Genomic DNA, 20,562 nt, shown 5'->3' with positions numbered 1-20,562 from the left:
AAGGTGGTAAAAACTTCACATGAATTTGTGGTACTATATCATATATTATGTGGTATACTTTAAAATAAGATACGGTACAATGTAAGCTAATTTGTGGTACAGTAAACATATGGATGTGGTACACTTTCACTTAAATTTCGGAAATACCATATCATACATAGTTCTATAAGTCCAAAACATATGCTACCATACCATTTCTATTAACAATGTTCCAATAATCTGCACAATTCTACATATACTCAAAATAAGATACGGTTCCATATGAATTTATTGTACTATATCATACATTAAGTGGTACACTTTAACATAACATACAGTACAAAGAAAGAATGATATGTTGTACAATAAACACAAGGATGTCATACTCTTTTAAGTTAAGGTGGTAAAAACTCCACATGAATTTGTGGTACTATATCATATATTACGTGGTATACTTTAAAATAAGACACGGTACAACGTAAGCTAATTTGTGGTACAGTAAACATATGGTGGTACACTTTCACTTAAATTTCGGCAATACCATACCATACATAGTTAGTTCCATAAGTCCAAAACATGAAAATTCATACATCAACAGAAATTATATCTAATATTCTTTTGCAAAAATAAAGTCTAAATTCGTCAATCCCACAAAAAAACATATGACTCTCTAGTTGAACAAAACATGATAAAAGAACGAGAATGTCAAGGGAACGATGCACCACTAATACTTTTGCAGGATCATGGACATCTTTTAAGCATATTGTCGCAAATTCTTCGTTCTTCCATCCTTCTCTTCCTGTAAATTAGAAAATGTATTAGTATTTTTTTCATAACAATGATAATCTTGCATGACACTAATATATAATTGTATGATTTTTACTGGTAAGTCAAATAGCTAACAATTAAGTTAACAAACCATAAAGCAAAAACTAGTTAATGGGTTCTTTGCAGCTGCGGCGGTTGTGGCCTTTCTTGCGACATCGACCACAATTTGACACACGTACTATGACTTGCGATGGTATTCTTTGAGTTCTTCTTCGGCCAGGTTGGCTTCGAACATCGGAAGGATTGATTACAAACGATTGACTAAGATTGGACTCATGCATCTCAAATGTAGGGATAGGATTTAAGATTCCTCTATATGCTTTACGATAGAACTCTATCTTAAAGTATTTGTCGCAAAAATCATATAAAGACAATGATTTTGATTCTATTGCGGCACATGCATGCTTGCATGGAAGACTATTAATCTGCCAACCTCTGCACGAACAAGTCATAGCAGACAAATCAACAACAAATGATTTATCCCCGTCCACAACCTCAAAACTCAAGCCACTTGCTTTACGCACTTTCAAGCTGCGAGATTGGGCATATGTCTTTGCAAGAAAATTCTCCTTTGATGGACTCAATCTTTTAATCATCACCATTGTCGCTTCACGTCGTTCTTGCATCATTTCCATAATTTGAATGCGAATATGGTCTACCATGGCCACAATAGGGAGAGATCGGGCTGGTTTCACCCAATTATTCCAACACTCGGCCATGTTATTATTTATCACACCCCAACGCTTTCCTGGAAACCATGCATTTGCCCAACTTTCGGGACATGAATTGACTATAAACTCTCTAGCAAGTGGCATCGATGTTATTATATTGTTAATATGTTCTTCAAACTCTTGCTTTGATGGGGCATACGTAGCTTTCTTGAAAATAGATGACCAGTGTTTTTTGTTGTGGAGTGGGTATCTTCGCATGACCTACATTCAAATAACCAAAACAAAATATATAAATAGTGCACATATACTGAAATGCTAAAACTAGTGCACATATACAAACCTGTTTCACGAAATTATCCACCAAATACCGCAGACAATATGCATGATGACTGCATGGGAATATTAACTCAACTGCCTTGATTATCCCGGGATGCCTATCGGAGAAAAAGGTAAACTGATCGAATACCATACAGTGATGTAAACTAGAACACCTTTGAGATGGAAACAAAACCATCCCCAATTATCATCATTTTCAAAATCCACAACTGCATATGCTAACGTAAAAAGATCATCGTTAGCATCCTTTGCAACGGCAACCAAAATATTTCCCTTGTATTTATTTTTTATGTGAGTGCCATCCAAGAAAATCAAGGGTCTACATCCACTGATAAAACCAGTTGCACATGCATTGAAACAAATGAATAACCGTTTAAATTTATTACTAAGAAGGTCAATTTCACACTCAACAATACTTCCCGGATTAGTTACTTTGATAGCATTGCAATACCATCTTAGTTTGTCATAAGATTCATCCTCTACACCATGAATGTCACGCAAATACATTTTTTTCCCTCTCCAAACCTTGTGGTAATTGAGATCGACCCCATAATCTCTTTGTATATCTTTCAACATCATACATGGTCGATAAAACGGTTCTCCTCTCAATCTCTCCATCACAACATTGGAAACCCATGCAGCATCAGCTCTAGGATGTCCTCTACTACGAAGATTGTCATCTCCACATGTATGTGTTAGATTACATTTTCTAATTCCAAAGAGATTGTCAGCTTTGTGTCTTGAAGCATAAATTCTCCAAGAGCATTCATTTGCGCTACATTCAAGAATAACCTTCTCTTTATCATTCTTTTTATACAAAAAAGACCGTCTCGTAGCAACTGCATACTTCTTGGCATATACTCGAAATTCTGCAACATCCTTGAATATCTGACCCACTCCTCGAATGCAATTACTCCAAACGTCTATAGAATTTCTTAACAAACCCACTTGAAGATGATCATCGTTATTAGTGAACGTGTCATCTTCAGATCCAAACCTATTTTAAGTAATAAAAATTTTTATTAACCTCCCATTTTTTAAATTGAAGTAAATTATTAACATAACACAAATAAAAAAAGGGAGAATAAAATACTCATATTCTAGTTAATAGTTCAAAACTCTAATGATTTGAAAAATATAACTTACTTCTTACATAAGATCTAGATTCGCAAAAGCACTAAACATAATATGACAAAAAATGAGATATCAATAAACAATATAGTATTAGTAGTTGCACGCTGCAAATGACTTACCAATAAAAAAATTAAATAAATATTTATAAACATCAACCAAATTTATATGGAAAACAAAAAATCAAGGCAGGGGTTTTTACCTCGTGGAATTGTAAGATCTCATTTCGTCTTTTTCCACAGCCCTCATGTTAATTATTGTAAGTTTCATAGATGTGTGAAGATGAGTCATAATACGGACGTCATCATCTTCGTTCAATGTAACATATTTTTTCTGATGAGGGGCTATATACTGCAATGTCATAGTTTGTGGAGTAATCTCCTTACATTTTCTTCCAAAATTCAGAAACAACTCCATTAGACTGAAGCCATTATAGATTGAAATCATATAAAGGTCATCTTTATAATCGCAACTACCCAAAAATGAAAAATTAGAGGATCCAGATGCAGATTCCATTCCTACAAGAAATTAAGCAGAAATATTAGTCAAATGAACGATTAAAAAATTAAATAAAAATCAATAACTATACCTCAATATACATGATAAAAAAAACAAAATCTTAGTAAACAAGAATAAAATTATCTTCTTTCAACTCAACGAATTCAAAGTCCTGATGAGAAAGATAATTGCTGCATCAAATAATTATTTTGAACACTAATACAAATAGAATTTACTGATTGGTAATTAAAAACAAGGAAAATTAAGTACCCACCAAACCAATAAACCTAGAAGTCAACAAAACTCCAAAAACAAAAAAAAAACCATTACAATGCCTCGGAAATAAAAAAAACATACGAGTAAGAATCATCGATTAATTGATCAAAAGATAGTGGGTGTCGCTAATAAGATAAAATTATTAAGCCAACAGATTCCCAACAAGTAAAGAAACAAATCATCACCAAATTATCAGCTCGAAATTGGTGACCACGATTCAGAAAAATGAGAGGATTTGAAGTGAAACACTGATTAAACAAATTAAGCACAAATCTCATAAGATATGGAACAAATCGAACAAGTAGATAACAAGAAACTCACTTTCCTCGCTTCTTTGCTTCCAATCGTTGTCCCTTGTCGCCTGCTTTCTATCGTTTCCCGTAGGTGTCACAAATTGGTGGGTTCCTACTGCCGGTGGATTTTTGATGTTGACTAGAAGATGAGAAAATTGGTGGCACAAGATTTAGTTTTCTTCACTGGACGTCGTAGAAATTGGGAGGGAAGAGAGGCGATGGAAATCGGTGGGGTTGGCTAGGGATTCACATGAGGCGTGAAATTGGGGGAAAAACTAAAGTGAAGGTAGGAGATAATAATAATAATAAATGGGAAAAGAAAATTAAAAAAAATAGAATTAAAAGGGAAAATGAGATAAAACATGAAACAGGGAGTATAATTAAACTTTTTGGGTTAATAGGGAGTACAGAATAAAAAGTTATGACAAGAGGACTAATTTTAAAGTTTTGATTTTGATTGGGGATTTATTTCCCCTAAAAAACTACCATAAAATAAACTTTCTATTAAATTAATTGATAGGTAGAATTGTGAATTTCAGGGGAGTGAAGGAAGAGTACGAGAGAAGCCTCAGAGGAAACATGCGGCGAAATGACAATTTCATCCCTCCTCTCCCTCCAGTTCTAATATGCTCCAATTTTCTCTTTTCTGCTATCGTGTGGTAGTTGTATATAACAAACGAATCGTCTGTCATAAACTGTTAGAACCCTAACCGCTGAATTCTCGATTTCATTTTTTGATATCACCAATGAAGCTTCGATCTCAGAACGGAGGCTCTTCCTCTTCTAAAGGTACGGTGTTTTCTTGTTTTCATATATATATATATATATATATATATATATATATATATATATACTATTAATTTTGAGAAATTCAAAGTTGTGCGTAAACTACTGAAATTTTCGCCAATAAAATGCCACCTGTGTATATCATTTTTCATAACGTACATAGATATGTCGATTCAGTTACGTTTGAGTGTGTGATTTAGCAATTTGTGTGACCGTTGATCACAAGTGCTAGTGAAAGTAGGTAAAGCAAAGGTTACGTACCAAGAGAGCTCTGGCGAGGAAAGCGGTGGGCCAATTCTGTTGGATTCGGATTATAGCGCATCAAGTGATGAAGGTATATAATTCATGATTGGATGTGTGTATTTTTAGTTTTAGCCATGGTTTTTGGATCCTGTGTAATTTGGGCGTCAGAGGAAACTTGTTTAAATGTTTTTACTTTTTAATGGTTGTTTATTTAAGTGATTTGTTCATCTAATATTGTGTATATATAGTCTGGGTTTGATGTGTGTGCTTGATTTTGGATTGTTCATTGTTGTTCTTGCCAAGCTAGATTGTTACTATGAGACTGCTCATGGAAATTGTTTTTTGGTTTAGAAAGAAAATGGGTGAACCAAATTGTTATTCCTGCACTGTTAGTCTACAATGTGCATTTGTAAGCTTTGAAATTTTACTTTTCTCCAGGATTGGAGCTTGTTTTATTTGTGAACTTTCCGTCATTTGAAAATTGAAGTCGTAGTTTTAGAAAAATCATTCAAGACTCTGCATTGTTACGAAAATTCAGTATTCCCTAAGGGGATCTTGCTAAACTTTATTGCCTCGTTGTTTAATATGTCACTGGGCAAAAGGGTATGTTTTAAAAAAGATGCACTTGAATGAGTGATATTTCTGTATGGGGGCAGCATTTTCAGCAACAAAATATTAACATGAAATCATGTTTCTATGCACTTCTTTGTTATTGATTATTGATGTTTGCTTAGATAGGAATAGGCTGCATACTTAATTTGACACTTGTTTTTTATCCAACATCAAGAACCTCTTATCTGTTGTTTTAAAGCTTGTTTTGGAGTTGACTACCATCTTGTTGCTGCATTCCCTATACATTGATTTTTTCAATGGTTGTAGGTGTTCTTTCTATTGCTAATTGTCAGTGTATAGAAGAGGCTTTATTTATACTCGATAATCTCTCCCCTCCCTCATTTTGTTCAAATTTTATTTCATTTCAGATGATGTTTATTATTATCTTTCTTGTGATAATTTTAGGTGCATATTTGTTGAATATGCCCGAAGAGATTAGAGCGGGAGATATTTTTGACCTGAATCATTCTTTAGAACTTTCAACTGAAATTAGCGATGATGAACTTCTGCATGAAGTAAATAAAATCAGAAAGAGGGATTCCTGGCAGAACAAAAAGGAACGTAGTCGCAAGAAACCGAAGATTGTGGACGTGGAGATGGAGCCGAGTGGAAATATGGAGACAGAAGCAGGCAACAGCGCTGTGGAATATGGTGTTACCTGTGCATTAGAAAACAAAAATGGGAGAAAGAAGAAGAGTAAGAAGAAGAAGGATAGACCTGTATTGATGTGGGAAGTATTGGAGCAAGAGAACGATCTTTGGACTCATGAAAATTTGGCCAAAGATATGGACTTGATCAATCAGAATGAGATGGCAACAGAGATTGTTGAGCCTCCAGATGATTTGATAATACCGTTGCTGAGGTATCAGAAAGAGTGGTTAGCCTGGGCCTTGAAGCAAGAAGAGTCAGCTGTCAGGGGAGGCATCCTTGCAGATGAGATGGGGATGGGCAAGACTGTTCAGGCAATTGCTCTTGTTCTTGCCAAAAGGAAGATCCTTAGGGAAATTCATGGGGATGAATTATCCTCATCTTCAGATTGCTTCTCAAAAAAGTTACCAGGAATAAAAGGCACTTTGGTTATTTGCCCCCTTGTTGCAGTGATGCAATGGGTTAGTGAGATTGATCGGTTCACTGCCGAAGGAAGCACCAAGGTTCTTGTCTATCACGGTGCTAAAAGAGCAAAAACACTTTATCAATTCTCTGAGTATGATTTTGTTATAACTACATATTCAATTGTCGAGGCTGAATACAGGAAATATGTCATGCCCCCTAGAGAGAAATGCCAGTACTGTGGAAAATTATTCTACAACAATAAGTTGAAAGTTCACCTGAAATATATTTGTGGACCTCATGCTTCTAGGACTGCTAAGCAGTTAAAGCAGCAGAGAAAATCCCCGAAGATATCGAGAAGGTATGAAAAAGGAAAGCTGCTTAACAGTAGTAGTGATGGGGAAATAAAGGGTGTTGGTCTCTTTGAGAATCCTGCTGACATTGGACAACAACATCCATCTCCTGGAAAATCTATTTTGCACAATTTCCAGTGGGATCGTATCGTATTGGATGAGGTGAGCTCGTTAACAGTGAATTTTTGTTTTCTTTTTTGCAATTAATGTGGAGCCTTTAAGTTCTTCCAATTGTTTGGGTATTTATTTCTTCAGTGATTTTCAACAGTCCTGTCAACCCATGGTTAGGAATTTATGGCTTAAAGAGTTGTGTTTGCATCCTGTTAAGTGTGCGTTGGTACTCATGCTACTATTCCTTGATGCCTGTCGCTTGACTAAATTTGTTTTTTTTTTGCAATTCAGGCTCATTATATAAAAGACAGACGGAGCAACACAACCAGAGCAGTTCTTGCTTTGCAATCTTCATATAAATGGGCGTTAAGTGGCACTCCACTTCAGAATCGTGTGGGAGAGTTATACTCACTTGTAAGTTTCAGCGGAAGAAGTATATATGCTCACAGATTTCTGTTTATAGCGTGAAATAAAGAACTTATTCCTCTTGCAGGTTCGCTTTTTGCAGATAGTTCCTTACTCCTATTATTTCTGCAAGGACTGTGATTGCCGTTGCCTAGACTATAGGTAAAGAGTTTGAGAAACTGAATTTAAATACGAATAAGTCAGTTTCTTGTTTTGTTGTGAATCAAATTGAAAATCCTTTCAAACAGAATCTATCATAAATTTATCTGTATGCACAATCTAGCATGCATTGATGTATGTTTACTTCTGTGATATCAAACAAATATAGAGTTATTTGTACTCCTTTGCTCACAGGATGATTTCAATTTTCACCCACTACCCTTCCCCATCCTCCACCTCTCCCACTCTCCCCTCTCCCCTCTCCCCTCTCCCCTCTCCCTTGTGATGCCTAGCAGATCCTTTAATTTAGTTTGTGATCCTTCCCCTTTACTTTACTTGTACTATTTTATTACTAGTATCTATCAAGCCGTGTTACCACTTTATCCATGTTTTACAGAAGCTGCCATGGATGAGACATCTGAATTTAAAGTGTTTCCTTTCTTTTTAGCTCCTTCCGGTCCTTGATATGTCATATTTCTAATTTAACTGCAATATCATTATGGTAACCTCGTGTACTTCACAGTACCTCAGCAGATTGTCCAGGTTGTGCTCATAGAAATGTTCGACATTTTTGCTGGTGGAATAAAGTAAGTATACTTCAATAACCTTTTTTCTTATACCGACATTTTTGTATTACAATTATGTTGCAATACCGGGTGATAACACTTCTTACTTTTCAGTATATTTCCTCACCGATACAAGATTCTGGAAATATGGGGCGTGGTAGAGATGCTATGCTTTTGTTAAAGCACAAAATTTTGAAAAGCATAGTGTTAAGACGTACTAAAAAGGGCAGGGCAGCTGATCTGGCACTTCCTCCTCGAATAGTATGTTTGTCGCTTAAGCTAAATGTTTAGATAATTTTGTTTTGTTATAATATTTAATTTATCCATGTTGTTCAGGTTACCTTGAGACGCGATTCTCTGGATGTTGTAGAAGAAGATTATTACAATGCGTTGTACAGTGAGAGTCAGGCACAATTTAATATGTACGACATCTTTTCTGTCAGCTGGCTTTTTAACTTTTTAGATGAAAGCATAGCACAATTGGATATGTATGCCATCTTTTCTTCCAGTTGCCTTTTTCTCTTGTTAGATTAGATGACAACATATTTATATGTTTTATGTCAGTTCACTTGTATACTGAGATTGAACTCAAGAAAGAACCAACAGAATGAAAAAAGAGAGAAATAGAGGATAAGGAAGCATGAGGAGTCTTTTTTTTATTACATTCTCACTCTCAAATTTAGCTAGGGATTGGAGTGTATGGATGGAAAGTTTTGGTAGGCTTTATAGATGCATAAACTGATGTGATTTATTTTATAGCTTTTAATCTTTTCTATGGGCAGTAAGCGAGACACCAAAATCTCTTCATTATGTATTTATCTGTCTTGGGTTCTTGATTCATTTGATTATGTTCTCTTGTAATCTAAAAAAAGAAATTGAGGTTTGCATGCATTCCATAATTGTTCTTGAATGCAAGTTTTATCTGTTTTCCTCGTGAATATTTAATATTATTGATTTAGGTACGTGCTTGTGGTCTTGAAGTATACTTTGAAACAATGTTTTCTTGTCTTTCATTTCTTTTTTTATTCTTGGATATATTTATTTAATGCGAAATGGGTTTAACTTCTCCTTTGTAGTTAAACAATGTTACTTAGGGTACTCTATCCGATTATTATATTTAAACCTTTTTATCTACAGATATATGGAAGCTGGCACTGTATTGAATAACTATGCCCACATATTTGATCTTCTGACACGCCTACGGCAGGTTTGTATTAATTTAAAAAATTAATCCAATGGAGGATCTATTTTTACTTTGAGAATGATCAAACAAATGTTCAGGTACGTAGTGCCCTCATCGCTTGTAAGAGATATGCATATCCCAAATTGGGATTGCAAAAAGTAAAAATTGAAAGAAGAATTTTATTTTCTCGTAATTTATTTCAGTGGGGATTCCACTTTAAATAATGTGCACATTAAGAATAATAATCCTAAGATCTTGGGTAAATGAATCAATCTAAACAATTTATAATCCTACGAAAGATAAGATATCTAATCAATCATATTTAAACAAGATTTGATTTAATCTATTATAGCTACATATCTCAACACTCCCCCTCAAGCTTGGTGTAGATGTTGATGATTCCAAGCTTGTGGACAAGAAACTCAAATGCATTTTCTGTTAACCTCTTAGTGAGTAGATCAGCCAATTGTTGGGGAGGATGAGCATATTCGATGTCAATTATGCTTTCCTCCAATTTTTCTTTAATAAAATGTCAAACTACTTCAATATGTCATGACGAACTAGATTGCGAGCAATGCTGGCGGTAGGCTTGTTATCACAAAAGAATTTTTTAGGCTTTCCAACAAGGCGTTATTTGTCAGTGGCACGATTTTCTAAATTTTTTGTAGTTCTTTGTCGAGTTGACCACTGGTCCACATTCTCTATGTAATTATCTTATTTCTTGTTAAAAACATTCGGTTTTCGATCCAAAAAAAAAACTTTTCAACAAGGCGTTGATATTTTCCTCATCAACAGGCTCTCATTCCAACATCTTCTCTTTGTTACCAAGCACTATCAGAGTCTAGCTCGGTTTGCACCGAAGCATCCCTGTTTCTCCAAGATATCCAAGGTTTATTTCCTCTGAGAGATTGAAACAATTTTTTTGCTTCTTGCTATCAATATTTTAATGCTCCAAGGTTTTTGACTTCAAATTCTTAAGTCATCATCTTAATCCTCTCCATTTCTTCCATATCATCACCGGTGATGTTGATGTCATCAACATAGATTATGATAATGGTGGTCTTGCCTCCCTTTTAGAGTGTCTGACAAACATCGTGCAATCTGTCTGTCCCCATTTGTGGCCAATCGCTTGATAACCTTTAAAAACCTGTTAAACCAATTTCATGGAGATGGTTTTAGGCCATAAAGAGATTTATTGAGTTTGCAAACAAGTTCACCTCCTAATTTAAATCCAGCAGGTTGGCACATGTAGACCTCCTCTTCCTACTCCTTGTTTAAAGTCATTTTTTTATATCAAATTGATGTAGAGGCCAATCAAGATTGACGGGTAATGAGATGAGAATTTGAACGGTGATTAGTTTGGCAACGAGGGCAAATGTCTCGTTATAGGCAATTCCAAAAGTTTGCGTGAAACGAAGTGAGATTTGCACCTCTCCATTGATCCATTCGCCCTGTATTTAACCGTAAAAATCCATTTATACCCCTTGACCCCACGGTTCTCTTTTCTTGTGGAAGTTTCTCCAAGTCCCACGTTTTGTTTTGTGGGCATTCATTTCTTTTAGGCAGCAGCTTTCCATTATGGGATTGTTAATGCTTCTCCACATTTTTGGGAATAAGCAAAAACGTTATACAGATTTGAGTTAAAAGTTCGAAATGATGGTGACAATTTTGTGGTAGGAAAAAAACTGAGATAATGGTGTTGGTGCAAGATCTAAGATTCTAACCCCTTTTATGAAAGCTACTGGCATGTCAAAACCAATAATAGGACAAGATGGCTCCACTATCGGTTCATTCGTTTGACAATGAGTGGGGTTCACGACTTCTTTCTCAGTTTGAGGCCTTTTCGTTCGAGTGTAGACTTGTTGTCTACGAGTGTGCTCTTTCTCATTGTCGAGGCTGGAATGTTCATTTTTATGGTAACAGGACGACTCGAGAGGCTGGAGTTGGGGCTGGAAAAGCTGCTGGTCGAAGTGGGATAGGGTGTTAAAGGTATTGTGCAGTGGATCAATATGTAGGGGCAAGATTCTATAAAGCGTGAAGCTTGACGCAGCGTTAATGTCAGGCTTAAAACTTTACGAGATTAAATATGTTTAGTACGAGATTAAGCGTAAAAAAGTGTTTTTAGTTTATACTATAGTAATTTTAATTTATCAAGTCAATCAATATATTAAATAGCATATAAACATAGAAAATTTAAGAATAAATATATAAATTTTAGGAATTTTATATTCAAAAGTAGCCATTAAAAAACATTAGGTGCTTTCAAGTTTTTAAAAAAAAGATATTTATATTGTTAAATAAATATTAAACAATTAATATTTAAAATTTAAAAGTTAATTTTTATTAAAAATAAATTGAAGTTAACTCAAAAATATTATTTAACTTAAAATTTTATTTGAAAACTCAAGCTTAATCCCGCTTAATCATGTTTTTGTCGGCACTTAATGTGGTCAAACTTAGGTTGACTGTTTTTTCCATTCTTTTGCCTGAACCAAAACTTTTTCTTCACGCTTAATTGCGCTTAATCCATGCTTTTTTATAATTTTTATAACACTGGGTTGGGGTAGATTCAAGCTGTCCTGGAAGCAATATTCATCCAGTTTCTTCTATGAATCGAGGCAGATGGGAAGTAGGGTGTTTCCTCGAAAAATCTTATACCATAGAGCTTTCTGATTTGAGGGCAATAACATTTATAACTCTTTTGGGTTAACCCACAAAAACTGTTTTGATGGCCCTTGGATCCAATTTACTTCGGCGATGAAGGTGGACTAAAGCTGTACAACCAAAGAGATTCTAGGGAGTTTCATGGGGTATATGTTTAGGTTAGTGCGTAGTACGGGTAGGCAAAAGAGTCTTGAAGTTGAGTGGGTGACTGTGTAGGCGATTGATTAGGGGTTAAAAGTGCATACCCCCTTGAGCATTTTGGAACGCGCATAGTGTAAATAAGAGCCTGGTAAACTTTTAACAAGTGTCTATTTTTGCGTTCCAGCACCTCATTTTGTTGCGGATTTTCTGTACAAGAGCTTTGGCGAATAACTGCTCGGAAGTATTCCCCAAGAATTGAATTGAAATACTCTTTCTCATTGTCCGTTTGCAACATCCAAATTTGGGTCTGGAATTGGGTTTGGACCATTTTATGAAAGGTTTTAAACGTGATGCTAGCTTTGGATTTATCATGGAGTAGATACAACCCAAGTGACTTGTGTGTGATCATCGATAAACGTGATAAACCATAGTTTACCATTGGAGGTGGGAATTGTCGAGATGCCCCATATGTCACTGTGGAAAGAAAAACATGCGGATGGTGAAATGATGTGCGAGTATGTTTTGCGAATTGACACATTTGACAAGAGAAGTAGACTCTTTATTGCCAAATAACGAAGAGGACACTTTTTGCAAATAAGTAAAACTGGGATGGCCAACCCTCCGGTGCGATAACATTATTTCTTGACCACTAGAGACCAACAAAGACACACTACTAGACCTAGATTGAAGTCCACTCTCCTAGATCAGCCTTGAATTAGTAGAGTCTATCATGAACCTTAGCATTGCCATCCTCCTCGATAGTAGATCCTGAAATTGACATGAATTTAGCCTGAGTTAATTGAGTAACAGATATCAAATTGCCTTTCAAGACAAGAACATGAAATGCGGCGATTAGGATAAGAGATGGGGATAATCTTTGTTGTCAATGCTCGCGGCCTGTGTCAAGGAACCATCAACAAGGACAACAGTGGTAAGAATAGCACTGCGAACATAGGTACATAAAACACCCAAACAGCCAGTCATATGGTCAGATGCCCCTGAATCAATGATTCTATGGTTCAAATGGGAAGAGTGATGAGCTGAAATTTTTTTACCAGATTGTACTAATAACATGATCCGACAGGGGTGCTGGACTGCTGTTGGGAATTAACAGAGGATTGACTCATAAATTTGCAGATTTGTTCGAGCTGCTCGTTGGTCAAGGGCGTAGAAGCCGGCCCAAAATTGTCAGCTGCAGGTTGGGTATGATAAGCCTTGCCATCCTTCTTCTTCTTTGGCTGCCAGTTGGGAGGTTTGCCATGGAGTTCCCAACATTTCTCCTTTGTATGACCAGGATAATGGCAATGTTCGCGTATAGGCTGTGTGGACAATTTTTTATCAGAATTGTACTTCCAAAAAGGCATGGATTTATCATTTATGGGAGATTAGAGCAGAACCTTCAGGGGCAGTTGTAGCAGCCGGAGGATCATCAATCAGCATCACTATCCGGTGAACTTCTCTCATCGAATCTCTGCAAAAGCATCCTCCATTGAAGGGAAGGGCTCGCGGGCCAGAATTTGTCCTTGGACATCATCCATATTGCGATTGAGGAGGACCTCTAAAAAAATCAAAGACTCTTTTTCTCGAGATTTTTTCGTTGTTTGACATTGCAATTTGCAGAGGTTACTTCTTCACCGGAGAATATATCGAGTTCTTGCCACAACTCTTGGAGGTCCGAAAAATACTAGATCACAGTTTGCCATCCCTTCGTCATTTCTTTGACCTTGGATCAAATCTCGAAAATCTAGGAAGCGTTGCCAAGGTCTAAATACATACAACGCGCAGCATCCCACACATCTTTTGCCCTCTTAAATCAGAGATAATGTCGACTTATCTCAACTCTTAAGGCTTCATTGAGGTGATAAGTCATGCGAGAATCAATGAATTTTACACTACCCTTCTCTGATATGTAGGGTCTGTGGATGCTGGAGTGGACAATTCGCCAGCGAGATAAGCTTTCCTCGGGCACAAATCACAATTTTGACAGATTGTGCCCCTTGGAGAAAATTCTTGTCATTAATTTATGGCTTGTGATCAACGACGAACGCAATCGGAGTTGCGAGCGGATGTGAGTCCTGTGGGGCCTTTGGATTGACCATAGGAAACGGTGCTGTCGGAGGTAGAACCAGAGTTTGTTAAGCCATTTTTGTCGAAGAAAAACTTCGGCTTGCGATACCATGTAAATAGAGAAGAATTTTATTTTCTCGTATATTTCATTCCTCGGGTATTCCCCTTTAAATGGTGTAATCCCAAGACTGTGGGTAAATGAGTCAATATAAACAATTTACAAGCCTACCAATAAGATATCTTATCAACCATATCTGAATAAGATTTGATTTATTCTATTCTAGCTATATATCTCAACACTAAGGGTATATTGAATATATTCCAAGCACTTTTTTCGATTCTTGATAGTAAAACCAACCATTAATTCGGTTTTATTTTGCTCCACAGTTTGTTTAATCAGTTTTCACATTTCCTAACATGAGCATTACTTTGTACGTGGCTTGTCAACAACAACAAGCTTTTTCCACCAAGTGGGGTTGGCTTTATGGATCCTCCTACATCATTGTGCTCTATCTCGTATATATCCTCATTTTTATGTAAATGAATGTTTTCATGTTTTATCACTTCTAATCAAGTATTCTTTGGTTTTCTTCCTTGGCTAATGTACGTGTTTGTCATGGTGTCACATTACTTAAGACATTTATTGGTCTCCTAAGTACATGCCCGTACCATTTGAAACGTGTCTCTCAAAAATTTTCTTCAATAGGTGCAACTCAAACTTCTCTCTATTGTTCCCATTTCTAATCTTATCAATTCCAGCATATCTGCGCATCCACCTTAACATTCTCATCTCCGTGACTCTCGTGTCCTACTCGTGCACGCGATTCATAGCCCAACTTTCTGCTCCAAACGGACCAAACTTGACTTTTCAATACTTTCTAAAAGTGATGTGTAATTGCAGTCCAATAAATTATGTTAGAATTTTAAAACACTTCACATAACATTAGAAAAACTAAATATGATATGATCAACTCTTCAGTCTTCGTCATTCTTACATGACATGAAATCTATTGCACAAAATGTCTCGTTCAAGAGACAACCAAATTGATCGTACATAACGTTGGATATTTTTTCATCTTCTTACCACATTGCAGGCTGTTAATCATCCTTATCTTGTGGAATATTCTATGAGTTCAATGGAGAAAAAGGGTAAACCAGTTGATACTTGCAATGCTGAACAATGTAATTTGTGTCAGGACTCCGCAGAAGATCCTATAGTGAGTTGTTAATTTCTTGCTATTGGTATTAATGTTTTACGCCCCAGACCATTAGAAAACCTAACTATATTTCGATGGGAGCATCTACCAATTCTATGGCCTCATTTCTGAATGTTCCAAGTTTCATAAGAAGCCTATTTCAGAAAGTTTTGCTTTAGATTTGTAAAGTCATTTGTCTGCATTTCTGAAATGTTGACGAAAGTTAAGTTGTAGGTTGATAAATGATATCATTCATTGTTTCCTGTTAAGCAGCTCGGGGATATGATTTTTCGAGGTTTCACATGGTAGTTGGTCACTACATATGGTTGTTGAACATAACTTAGATTGATATCAAGTCTCTGGTAATTGGATGAATGCTTGTGCTCGAGTTACAGTTTATCAAACATGACTAATGTTTCTATTGATGGTTGGTGAGATTGATCCCGGATGATTGATGGATAGATTACATGTATGACGGTTCATTTCTCATTCTACATTTCACCTACTGGCTAGTAAGGAATGTGCTCAGCGTGCTTTATGGAAAAAACAAAAAAAAAAGAAAAAGAAAAAGAAAAAGGAAATCATTTGCATTTCTTTATTTTGTCATCCTTGCATCATAGTTTATATGCCAATGTGTTTTAACTCTTAAGGTGTGTCAAATTCTCTCTTTGACCATAACACCATAAGATCTCTGTCTTGTTGTAATAACCTCTCTTGGTTATTTTGATTTAGGTTACATCCTGTGCACACGTCTTCTGCAAGTCTTGTTTGATTGATTTTGCTGCTAGCATGGAACATAACTCCTGCCCTTCATGTTCGAAGCCTCTTACTGTTGACTTCACCATCAAAAAGGATGCCAGGGAGCAGAATAGAACAACTATTGAAGGATTCAGGCGGTCGAGTATTTTGAATAGAATTAAGCTCGATGACTTTCAGACAAGTACCAAAATAGATGCCTTGGTATGTATCATCAGAAAAACCCCATGCTTCCCGAGGAAAATTCATAGAATATAGAGAGGAAGAGCAATGATTAAGCATTACATCCTTCACACTTATACCCTATCTTCATAGTATTTTTTTTGAATGGTCCTATCTTCATAGTATTACTTGATAGACATTACCTGTCTTCCTAAATATGCCAACTTTTTTGGGAGGATATGGTAGTTTTCGTCAAGCGATCTTCTGGGTCAAATCAAATTAGGTTAAATTCACTACCAAATTCGATTTAGAAATTCTCTTATTTGTGGTTCTAAGCATTTGAATTGGACTGCAGATGTTTCGTTTGCCATTCATTTACTTGAGTTCGCTGCTGAAGTTTGATTAAACTTGTCCTTGGGAACATCGCTGCTCTTGTGATACAATTAAGCATGATGTCCTTCTCACTTGTTTCCTGTCTTTTAGAATTTCTTGATAGATATGACCTGTTTTTCGTAAAATTAATTGATGGATACAACCTTTGTACATGATCCAACTTTTTTATGAGGATGTGGTAGTTTTTGTCAACCCAATTTTCATGGCGAAATCAAACAAGGATAAAGTCACTACCACATGTTGGATTCAGAAATTCTCTTATTTGTGGCTCTAGCTTTTCTACTATACCATAAATGTTACAATTCGGTTTAATGGCATGCCAAAACCTGTTGTGAAGTGTATGTTTTTCGATTTTTATTGGTTTTTTTTACTTTCTTTATTGATACTTTTTGTTAAGGACTTCAGGATTATGTTGCTTTGCAGTTTTCTATTGATTTTGCTCATTTTCAAATTTACTCAATAATAGAGGGAAGAAATTAGATTTATGGTTGAAAGAGATGGTTCTGCAAAGGGAATTGTCTTCAGCCAGTTCACTTCTTTTTTGGATCTCATTCATTATGCCCTTGTCAAGGTACTATATAAGTGAAGACCCGGATCTTTTCATATCAGATGTCTTGAAGAAGAAACTATATAAAATGGTTTGTGTTTCTTTTCAGTCTGGAGTTAACTGTGTTAAGTTAGATGGGTCGATGTCAATGGGAGCGAGAGACGCTGCTATCACAAAATTTACCGAGGACCCTGGTTGCCGAATTTTTCTTATGAGCTTGAAAGCAGGGGGTGTTGCCCTCAATCTTACCGTGGCATCACATGTAAGACTCGTTTAACTGGTTCACATCATCTCCAATGTATCTGGTTATTGAATACCTTACCTTTTTTGTCGATTGTTAAATTGCCTTGGTTCATGTGGAAAAAACTGTCTACATGATGATGATTTGAAAAGTTTGCCCCTATTTGTGACCTATATTTTTTCATTCTCCCTCCTGTGCAAGGCTGTGAGAAAGCAAACATGCATATAGAGTCATACATCCATCCTCATTCTCTCTTATAATTATCGGGGTTTTGATTATTGTGATAACCGATAATCATTTTCTCCTTTAACATGCCTGCATTAATTGGATCTCCGATTCTCATACATTTTGATGAGATCTGCTTCGTTTCGCTTTTCTAATGACTAATTTGTATAGAGTTGATTATCGATTAATGGCTTTGTTGGTGAGTTTCGCCAGGTTTTCTTGATGGACCCTTGGTGGAATCCTGCTGTGGAGCGGCAGGCTCAGGACCGAATACATCGGATAGGACAATATAAACCAATCAGGTGAGACTATCGTTCATGCATTCTCTAGCTACTTCCGTAATTCATTGGACCCAATATCTGTTTTCTCAGTAATATATATTTTCCGATTATGTTTATTTATTTGTCTATTTTCAGAATTGTGAGGTTTGTCATTGAAAACACTATCGAGGAGAGGATATTGAAGCTGCAGGAGAAAAAGGAATTAGTTTTTGAAGGGTAAGGTTTATCATATTTCAAATTCTGAATTCTGCATTGTGTCGATTTGTGTGAACTATGAATTTGTAAAGTGGAATAATGAAACCATGACATTGTCGATGTGGGGACATCAAATGAAAATAGAACAGTAAACAAGAGCACACAAGTCACATAATTTATACAAGAGCTCTTCCTAGATTTTGAAAGAGAAAATATGACGCACTATGAAACTTTTTATCCTCGCTATGAACTTAATGTACTGGTACGATAAAGGTTTATGTGTAAACTTTATTCCAGCTACATTAATTTTTTTGAAACTACCGACAACTTTCCTGGAAAATTCTATTGTATTACCTTTTTTTTTTTAATTATAGCCTACAAACTCTACCGGACACCAGTGATCTTCAATATATCTGAGTTTGTATTTGTTCTGGCTATGGTGTGGTGACCTGGCTATTTTCTGCAGGACCGTGGGTGGATCTTCGGAGGCGCTGGCCAAACTAACAGAAGCTGATCTGAAATTCTTATTTGTGACTTGAGACTGTATGGACCGATCTTTGAAAGTATGCCATTTTTTTGGATTTGTATCATGCATGTCACACTATGATGTGTGTGCTAATGACTGTACCATGTATTTTGTATCTCACACCATGCGGTGTAAAGGGTAAAATATTTGTAAGAGATGTAATGTAATAACCTGAAACCGATATTCTTATGCTAAGGGGTGGTGTTATTATTCGGGCATGGTCCTCATTGACAGTCAAGCTTCGCAAATCGCAGGCGAGTCTGTGTTGAGTCTAGATAGAATTGTATTTCCTTTGGCTTTATTTTTCGTTCATTATATTAAAATTATACTCTGGACCATTTCTTAATTCACTATCCCGACAATTGCTTTTGTGTCGACTTGGTCATTCATAGGTTTAGGATTGGAAAAATTCTGATCTTTTGAGTTTGATCACTTTTGATTAAAGCGATTGACCTGACCACTCGTTCCATGTTCCAACTCTAGTCGAGTTCGGGTAGAATTCAGAAGTATATTATTTTTTTAAATTCGATCCAGCTCGACTGCCCCTCGAGTTAGTTGTAAGAGTCGTAGGAGCTACCTTTTGATGAAAGGGCGTAGAAACACAAGTTGGGACATTTTAAGAACGAATGATGATGTTTTAATGTTAGCGGGAAGCTTGGTGAGGGAACAAAACCTCGTAAATTAAGTACACATGCCTGGAGTGTGGGATAGTCCAATGTGAAGCACACTATTACCTCAAAACATAAATCTCCATGTTTTCTCTCTTCATGCAAACTTAGTGAGGACTGGATAACGGGCTTAAATTATGGTGTCATCTGGTAATATATCTTGGAGTGTCAAAAAAAGATTATTGTTTTTTTTAAAAAAAAACTAATAATCTTTTTTTTGAAGAAAATATTATGGCAAGGAGTCGAAAACCCTTTATGCTCATGAAGCGGAGATCAGGAGACAGGAATGGAATGGCCACCTATAAACAGCAATTGAAATTATTTAAACAAAGTTTCTTGAATGATATATTTTGCAATAAAAAAACTAAATATCATATCTGTTCCAAACGAAACTTTTTATAATCAAGTGGCAACTTGTGCAAAATCATGTTTGGCTATGTCTTTTTCTATTTTCTCGTACTATAAATCTTTATTTCCATTTTTCCTCAACACATTTAATGATTCCCATTGAATTTGCATGATGGGCGATATTGGAGCCGATTTTTAGGCTTTTGTGGCCGCATGACATACTAAAATACATCGTATAGAACGTGAAATCTGCTTCGCTCACCCATTTCATACCTTCAACTTTTTATTACTTTTCTATGATAAGCAACATAGTTTCTATTTATTATATAATACAAATGGATAGATAAAAAGTTTGCTTGTGAAGCTTGCCAAAATGATGGGCTACGTACGTGATCCCTCGAAGACCTAAAAATAAGGAAAATTAATCTTTACACCATGCCCACATTCCAAGGGAGATACTATCATACTACACTTCATCGACTAACACATTCGATGGACGACGACCTTTGGATCAAAGACTTCACATAAAAATATATGGATCTCACTTTAATTCATTTTAATATATGAGTTAGCTTTCTTCATATAACTTGAGAAGGATATGATCTCTTGGATATAGTATATGTATACGATACATACATATGCACACGCAGTCACATATATTGATATATATTG

The 20,562-nt window shown here is 35.9% G+C and overlaps 2 protein-coding genes across 2 annotated transcripts; one reads left to right on the top strand and one right to left on the bottom strand.

Annotated features, from left to right (window-relative positions):
• Positions 1-911: 911 nt before the first annotated feature.
• Positions 912-3,461, bottom strand: LOC140890051 (uncharacterized). Its single transcript, XM_073297800.1, has 3 exons — positions 3,148-3,461; positions 1,950-2,811; positions 912-1,739 (listed from the first exon to the last, which is right to left on the bottom strand). The coding sequence occupies exons 1-3, from the start codon at positions 3,459-3,461 to the stop codon at positions 912-914; spliced, it is 2,004 nt and encodes a 667-aa protein (XP_073153901.1).
• A 1,108-nt stretch (positions 3,462-4,569) lies between these two features.
• Positions 4,570-19,086, top strand: LOC140892892 (DNA repair protein RAD16). Its single transcript, XM_073301927.1, has 16 exons — positions 4,570-4,801; positions 5,040-5,132; positions 6,059-7,218; positions 7,459-7,581; positions 7,661-7,734; positions 8,255-8,318; positions 8,412-8,558; positions 8,634-8,719; positions 9,435-9,504; positions 15,447-15,569; positions 16,281-16,508; positions 17,326-17,430; positions 17,516-17,668; positions 18,086-18,174; positions 18,289-18,369; positions 18,815-19,086. The coding sequence occupies exons 1-16, from the start codon at positions 4,759-4,761 to the stop codon at positions 18,885-18,887; spliced, it is 2,712 nt and encodes a 903-aa protein (XP_073158028.1). The 5' UTR covers positions 4,570-4,758; the 3' UTR covers positions 18,888-19,086.
• The last annotated feature ends 1,476 nt before the right edge of the window (positions 19,087-20,562 follow it).

This window comes from Henckelia pumila, chromosome 3 (genome assembly GCF_033568475.1).
Source record: "Henckelia pumila isolate YLH828 chromosome 3, ASM3356847v2, whole genome shotgun sequence".
In the NCBI taxonomy this organism is placed as follows: Eukaryota; Viridiplantae; Streptophyta; class Magnoliopsida; order Lamiales; family Gesneriaceae; genus Henckelia; species Henckelia pumila.
Note: the sequence above shows the minus strand (reverse complement) of the source record. Positions and strands in the feature narration are given on the sequence as shown.

Excerpts from the sequence above, each read along its gene's own strand:
- LOC140890051 (XM_073297800.1), bottom strand. The coding sequence starts at position 3,461 with ATGGAATCTGCATCTGGATCCTCTAATTTTTCATTTTTGGGTAGTTGC. Across the intron at positions 2,812-3,147 it reads AGATCTTACAATTCCACGAG|GTTTGGATCTGAAGATGACA; the intron begins GTAAAAACCCCT and ends TACTTAAAATAG. Across the intron at positions 1,740-1,949 it reads GTGTTCTAGTTTACATCACT|GTCATGCGAAGATACCCACT; the intron begins GTATGGTATTCG and ends ATTTGAATGTAG.
- LOC140892892 (XM_073301927.1), top strand. The coding sequence starts at position 4,759 with ATGAAGCTTCGATCTCAGAACGGAGGCTCTTCCTCTTCTAAAG. Across the intron at positions 7,735-8,254 it reads TGCCGTTGCCTAGACTATAG|TACCTCAGCAGATTGTCCAG; the intron begins GTAAAGAGTTTG and ends TGTACTTCACAG. Across the intron at positions 17,431-17,515 it reads TTCATTATGCCCTTGTCAAG|TCTGGAGTTAACTGTGTTAA; the intron begins GTACTATATAAG and ends GTTTCTTTTCAG.